The following is a 7785-nucleotide window of genomic DNA, read 5'->3' on the forward strand; positions in this document are numbered from 1 at the left end:
AGTGCTTGGGAAATAATTTTCAAAGTAGTTATAAAATTCAATTATAATTTATATTTAATTCTAAACTTATTTTCCATCTCTAAAAAAAAGTATCTAATTTACATTAAACCAAAATAAAAGGTAATTAAAGTAATTAATTATTTTTTATCTCTTATTCTAACTATCACAACGAAACACCATTCTTATCTCATAGTTTTTATCCAATACTTATCCAAAAATTATCCAACCAAACCCTTAAAATCAGGATAAAAACTTGCTTTATTTCAGAAAAATTATCTACTTTATCTCAATCCTAATTTAAAAAAAAATAAAAAATAAACAAGGGTAATAACGGCAATAAATTCATGGGATCCGCCGTAAACAAAGGAGAGCAAGAAGCATTTAATGTGAATCTAGAGCGAGAGTTACATCTGAAATTATTGTAGGTTTGTACTTTATATGAACAATACCATTTTATTTTCTATTTTTCCGGCTTTTAAGTCGATCTACATGCATGATTCCTCCATGAGAAGGAAAGGAAAGCAAAAAAGAGAAGGAATTATTCTACGCCATCGACGACGACGTCATGAAGAAGACAATGGCAAAAGTGAACACCTTTAATTAATTCTCTGATAAGAACAACTAAACTAATGGTTTAAGTGTCAATATTCCACAAGCTACAATAGAGCTGCAAGGTACTGCTAGAATAACGACTGATTTATATTTATGAAGATAAATTAGGTGTCTTTAAGTTAGGTCTTATCTTAGCTATGCCGACTGGTCGTTTTGTGGGCCTGACAAAAAATATTAAACTTAATTATTACCATTTACAATACATATAGATTGGTCATAGATTTAATATTTTACTGGTCTTTTAATAAAATATAATTTTACTATTTATAATCCTATAATTTAGTGAATATATGCATAAAGCACTCTAACCGTTAGATCAGTTTGTTAAATTTAATTAAACCTCTAGCTAAAAATTATGAAAATATCTTCGCACTAAGGCATTTTAGTTATGTTAGAAATAAGAATATTTTAGTTATTTTAGAAATAAAATATCTCTATTTAACGGAATATTCTGACGGTATTAGTTCAAATCTAAATCTACAATATTTTCTGCAAATATTTACCAAATTATAAAGCTCGATTTATAAAGAGTAAATATGTAGAATGTAAATCGTAATTACGTAAAAAAAATAAGGTGTTATATGTACATTTTTTTAAATTTAATATATAAATTAGACATGGCCAAATTAGACCAATTTTACTCAAAATACTTTTTGGGTATCGGTATCTATGCATCATCATCATCATCATCATCATCATCATCATCATCAATTAAACAAGATCAACCTAACCGACAAGGATTTGAAAAATTGATGCTCTCATTTTACTCAAGGGTAAAATTGACACCATTTCATATCACACAAATCACCTTTCACAATTGGAAGGGATATGTTGGTCTTGCATCTCTTTCCAAGCCACAGGTGGTTGATGGCTTAAATTCTAATAATAGCATATGGAAAGGAGCAGTTCAACTCTTGGATAGTGTAAGGTAAACAGCATCGATCTATTTTGTCCTATTTTATTAAATATTTTATTTTTCCTTTTTTTTTTTTAATGTTCGTTTTTAGGCCTTGGAATTATTCGAATAATCCATAAGTATTCCATCATTTAAGTGTCGGGAGATCGAAACACACGTGGCAGGCCGGACATGCGTATCCGCCTTAGGAGCTGCACAAGGGGGGGGGACACCATGCGAACCAGAGCCCATGTGCACATGTGCAATTAAGCCCCTCTTAGTTTTAGGCCTTTGCTTCCTCCGATTTATTTAATAAAAAAGGACAAAATATTTATGTTTAGGTCCAAATAACCTCACTTCATTAGCAGACCAGGAATGGCCCACATGCTCAAGAGTTTCACCCCCCTCTCCTATTTATGTTTAGGAGCTGCTTCAACAAATGAGAGAGAGAGAGAGAGAGAGAGAACCACAGGAATAATGTATAAGGATTAATTAAAGATGCAACTGTATGTGGGGCCGGCTAGCCCACACACGTGGGTTGCCCTAAATAATCCCCAACCAACCTTAGAATCGAGTACTAGCTAGTTTGATTAAATTTGATAATTGAAAAAATTAAATAAATAAATAAACTAGTGTGGCCTACTACTTATTGTCAGAGGGATGGATGCTCGTGTAGTACTCTGTGTTTGATTTGATCTCGCAAAATCTAAATAGTCCGTTAAAATGATGAGGATGACATGGCAGTAATCTTTAACTATTATTTTCGTCGGCTGCTCTAAAAATTTAAGTTATTGGAAAATAATAGTGACTTTTATTTTCTGTATTCTAATGTTCTTTATAATTCTAAATGTTTTAAGAGATAAAAAAAGTGGGCTCTACTTAAATGAGGAAGGTTTTATATTTTAAAAAATAGAATGATCTAGTGAACTCAAAAGCTTTGTTTTAACATTTTGTGAACTCACTGCTACACATAAAACTTTAGGTATTAGAAAAATATTTTTTATATTTTATATATAATAGCAATTAAGAAAAGGGGAATACCTATTTCTCATACCTCTCGACAAATTGTTGGCTTTAATTGGTGCGAAAGAACGGAGAGTTTTGATTCAATTTTTTTACTTTATTTTAATCTACATTATCAATTTTGATTATTTGTCTAAATATGATACCGAGCCCTACAAATTGCAATGCTAGTTTTTCTTTTGCGGGGATAAAAATGCAATATCATTATCTAAAAAGAGCACAAAAATATATCAAGTATGAACCAATTCATTAGTGATCATTCTAACACACATTGTAGAACAGGAGCCCAGCTAAGATTCAAGAGGAAGAAATTTTATATGAATCTTGAGTTATTCTTGACAAGTTATCAATCTAGAGAGCAATCTCAATCTCCTCCCAATTGATAAATGGACTTCAACTGCTAGCCTCTCTTTTCTTCAACCTCCTAACCTAGTAGATGAGAATTATAAGTGGATTCAGAGGGGAGCCATGTTTGCTATCTCTTTTATCAATTTTCAACACTTTGCTATGACATATTTACCATAGAAGTCTCTCTTTGATGGATTGACCTAGGGGGAAGTGAAGTAGAGGAAAACTAGTTAGTAGCTAGGGTTTGAAACTAGTCATGATTTGGTGTATCGCTATACAAGTATTCTTTTAAACCACAAGTGGCAGTATCTAACTAAATGAATGAATAAAAAACCATGATCCTTCCCTAGGTTTACTAACTAGTTAGCACCCTAGTTATCCTCCCAAAAGTATTGGATAAAAGAAATTACATACAAAATGAAACAAAGCTTTTAAATATCTTTGATGATGAGCTTTCACTTCTAAGGTGCAAATAGATTGTGATTGAGAATATTGATGATGGTTTTAGAATTTCATTCAGCGAGCAAACCGGGCCTTCCTTGGTAGTGGAAGGCAATGAAGCCAACCCTAGCTTAAGCACACCGAGGGAAACAATGCCTCACATTTGAGTTTGACTCCTTTCCTTTTGGTGACCTAACCCAAACAACTAATGTCTAGGTCGACTTGACGCATGATTGATTAGCTTGCCAAAGGGACTACGCGATATCTAATAAAAATGCAAGCGAGTAGTAAAAGAGTTGATTAGTAGTCTTAGGCTTCCCATCGAGCAACATATCATTCTGGGCCTTCCAAAGTTGCCACATATCATGGGTAATAAAACTTTACAGAAGAGCGACCCTATTCTTATAAAGATTCGTTCCCTCAAGGATCTGGTTGTCGTTAATACTATCCATTTAAGTGTCTAAAAATACAATTTAGTTGTTATTCGTAGCCACCCATAGAGCATTTGCCTTAGAGCAACCAATTAGAATGTAGTCTCAAGCTTTTGGGGGAACTAGGACAGACAGGGCAACAATTGCTTTAGGCAAAGGAGAGGTTTTAGAGTAAGCATCGATGGGTAACCTTCCTTGTCAACTTGTATTTTGATTTTAGGAGCTAGTTGCATTCTCGAGAGGACTGCTAGCCATCTCAAATAAATACATCTTCTGTTGCCCAAAGATTGCTTTGGGCAAGGGAGAGGTTTTGGAGTAAGTATCGATGGGTAGCCTTTCTTATTAAACTGTATTTTGATTTTAGGAGCTAGTTGCATTCTCTAGAGGACTACCAACCATCTCAGATAAATACCACATCTTCTCTTGACTCAACAAAATAATATATCTTCCTTTGAATCAACAAAGGGCCTACAGATAGAGGCCATATAGGATTGACCCTAGGGCTAGGGACCCAAATTCACTCGTCTTTAATAAAAAAAAGTGAGAGAGACGCAAGGAGCAATTCTACTTAGTGAGGTTTAGCACAAAGTAGGACCAAACCTCATTATCACACTAGGACTAATTCGACATAAACAATCAACCTTATTACGGTATATAGAATTACAAACTTCAATGATCATAGATTTCAACATGACTGGGATTTCGAAGATCCAAAGGTCCTCAATCAGATGGGTCAAGGCACTGTCCCAACTATATTAAATAGATTCATCTGAATGGGATATAGAGAACCAAAGAAGTGTTTGAACATAAATGACTTCTTGGCTCTATTTTTAAGTTACGACAAAGCCGATATGACCCATATTTGTTAAGCATAAACTTAATCCAAAGCTTATCTAAGTACTAGAAAGGATTCATAGTTCGATTGCTCACAAGCCCAACTTGGCAATCCCGAAGATTTTCAGATGTCAAACCCACCCGAAGCAACCAACTTACAACATGAACCCACTCAACGAGATAAAAATCCCTAGACTAATCATTTTTACGCCCAAAATAATGACCTAGTAGACATCCACGCTATCAAGAATAGGAGCCGATCACGGAAGAGCATATTGCATAAGTTGGCAAGACAAGAATGGTAGATTTGATTAAGTTAGCATAACTAGCTTGAGGAGGGTGAGGCCTTGTTCCGCCCCTGGAGCTTGCTTAATAGTTATTCATCTCCTTCTCATATTGTACTCCTATTTCTATTAATAATAGAATGTCATAAAAAATATCCTAGCCTACTAGTGACTTCCTATAATATGGCTAAGAATTCATAGAACTAGACCGGGCGGTCGGATTAGTGAATCGACCATCAAATCAGTTCAAATTTATTATTAGATTGAATAAGCAATTGACCTAGTAAATATTAGCCAATTCAACTGTTGAACCAGCAACCCGTACAACCTAGTCAGTTAACAATTCAGCTAAATCTCTTACATTTAGAAAGTTACCTAATTTTCCTTAAAATTTTAGTTAGTCTATTATTTATCCTAAGGGATTTTAGTCTTAAAATTTTAAAAATGTTTAGTAATAACATATTTATCTTTTAAAATTTTGTTATTCTTTATTTATTAAATGTATTGACTTCTATCGTTCTACTTAATTTCATGTTTCTTGCTAATAAATTGTAAATATACATTGAAATTATTAGTAAATAAAATACTATTGACTTACTACTTAAAAATTGATCAATATATTGATAACCGTGATGCACAGGACTATAATTTAAAAAAAAATTTAAACATAATGATTAGTAAAAGACATAGCTAGGTAATAGAAAATATAGGATTATACTGTTTTTACAGATATTCTTTTAATTTTCAAAATTATTTAAAACTATCTATATATTATCTAAGATATTTTAAAATAATTTGAAAAATTATCGATTCGGACCGAGTAAACGATATAAGTTAAATAAGTAGCTATCGCTGAGCCAAAGGGTCAGGCCTGATTCTGATAAATACGGTTCGGAGTGAATGGTAGTGCAATTCCTCAAAACCGCATCGACACGGAGCAACTGACAACCAATAATGACAACCTACAGCAACGAGACACGTTTATTGCCTTTGACGTTTCCACTTTAATTCCACTCCCTTATCCTTTTCAGTGCGTATCTAAAGATAATAACAAGGAAATAAACCCAAAGACGCGATGCAGTGAACACTTCTCAATTAATATCCACAAAGCCAAGCACACACCAAGCCAAGCCACCCCAACACACATATCTATCTCCTTTTTCTTTAACCACATAAAGAAGAACAAAGAAAAATTCCATCTCGCTCCAAGAAAATGTACACTCACTTGCATCCGCATATTTACATATTAACCCAGTCCTCCCTCCCACGCCATGTTACGCCACGTGGCATCACAGCCTTTTGACCTCGGCGTCTCTCTCTCCCCCCACCACCCCCACCCCTAGTGGGACCCACCTCCCGCTCGAACGCTGCCGGACCTCGGCTGCCGGAGCATCTCAATCAACGCCTCCGCCTATAGTAAAAATAAAATTTTAATTAGAGGAAATAGGAACGGGGATTGGGATATTTGGGCGGTGATGAGAATCCGAGCAGTGAGCTAACCTTTGTCCTAAGCTTGGGCTTGGCGGCGGAGGACTGGGAGAAGGCTACGAGGGGAGGGATCGCGCCCTCGCGAACGACCATCAAGCGGTACACCGAGCTATCCTCGCAGATCTGGAGGAGGCAAAGCGTCGCGATCTCCTTCTGCCGCGGTGAGCCTACCTCCACCATCTCCACGAGCACCGGAATACCGCCCTCGTCGACGGCAGCGACCCGGCCCTCTGCCGTCACGATAACGGCGTTGAGGACGAACGCTGCCTTGTCGACCATCCCCGATTCGGGATCGGCCATCAGATCAAGGAGCGGCCGAACAACCCCGGCCTCGACAGCGCGGATTTTGTTCTCCCTGGACCTTCCTGCGCAGAGGGCGTAGAGCGCGGTGGAGGCGTCCTTCTTGCCGCGAGGTGTGCCGGACTCGAGGAGGGAGACGAGGAGGGGGATGGCACCGGCACGGCCGATGGAGGCGGCGAGGCCGTCGAGCTGTGCCAGGCGTACGAGGGTGCAGGCGGCGTTCTCGCGTGCGGCGGCGGTGCCAGTCTTGAGGCAGCGGACGAGGGGGCGGATGGCGCCAGCGGCGGCGATGGGGGATTTGTTCTCGTCGCAGAGGGAGAGATTGAGGAGGGCGGTGACGCCGTGCTCCTGGAGTACGGGGTCGGCGTGGGACAGGAGATCGATTAGGGGGCGGACGGCGCCGGCGGCCGCGATGCGGAGGCGGTTCTCCGGGTTATGCTTGGCGAGGAGGCGGAGCTCGAGTGCCGCCCGGCGTAGAGATTCGACGGGGGAGGAGAGGAATTCTAGTTCGGACACCAAAGTCCGTATCACCTCGTCGGATGATTCCGCGGCGGCGCAGGAGAGGAGGAGGCGTTGGAGAGTGGCGCCGCCAGATCCGGCAGCCACGGCTATTGAGGAGGGGGAGAACTCCCCTGATCGGTCGCTGTTGCAATCACTGAAGGCGCTGGAGGTGTCGCTGTAGCCATAGCTACGAGGGCTATCGGTTTCCATCCGATCGATCTCCGGATCCATTTGATCGGAGAAGGATTTGGTGTATTAAGATTTACTTTTTTAATGGTGGATTTGGAGGGCGGAGGATTAGGGGAGGAGGAGGAGGAGGAAGAGGAGGAGGAGATGCTTTGCTTTGGAGATGGGAGATGGAAGATGGAAGAAATAAGGAGGAAGAGGTGGAATAAAAAGGAGGAGGTGACACGTGTGATTGGTTGAGCAGTACATTTAGCTGATGGCATTGGCGTCCGCACGTGGGGAGGACGGACGCGTGCGGGTTGGGTTCCGGTTAGCCAGATCAAGGAACAGGTGGCCGGTTTGATGCCTTTCTTTTTCTCTCCATGGTCTGCCAAAGGTGAACTATACTATTACAGGCCTGCCAAAGGTGAACTATATTGTCACACCTATCTTACCACCAAAA

General features: G+C 39.2%; 1 protein-coding gene across 1 annotated transcript; it reads right to left on the reverse strand.

Annotated features, from left to right (window-relative positions):
• Positions 1–5944: 5944 nt before the first annotated feature.
• On the reverse strand, positions 5945–7577 carry LOC140787048 (U-box domain-containing protein 14). The gene is made up of 2 exons (XM_073135797.1): positions 6369–7577; positions 5945–6279 (listed from the first exon to the last, which is right to left on the reverse strand). Exons 1-2 carry the CDS (start codon positions 7386–7388, stop codon positions 6208–6210), a joined length of 1092 nt encoding a protein of 363 aa, XP_072991898.1. The 5' UTR covers positions 7389–7577; the 3' UTR covers positions 5945–6207.
• Between the last annotated feature and the right edge of the window lie 208 nt (positions 7578–7785).

The sequence above is a fragment of the Typha latifolia genome, chromosome 4 (assembly GCF_019914945.1).
Source record: "Typha latifolia isolate L0001 chromosome 4, TyphaL0001v2, whole genome shotgun sequence".
NCBI classification, from domain to species: domain Eukaryota; kingdom Viridiplantae; phylum Streptophyta; class Magnoliopsida; order Poales; family Typhaceae; genus Typha; species Typha latifolia.

Coding starts and splice junctions, on each gene's coding strand:
- LOC140787048 (XM_073135797.1), bottom strand. CDS start 7,388: ATGGATCCGGAGATCGATCGGATGGAAACCGATAGCCCTCGTAGCTAT. Junction 6,280..6,368: donor AGCCCAAGCTTAGGACAAAG/GTTAGCTCACTG, acceptor TTTTTACTATAG/GCGGAGGCGTTGATTGAGAT.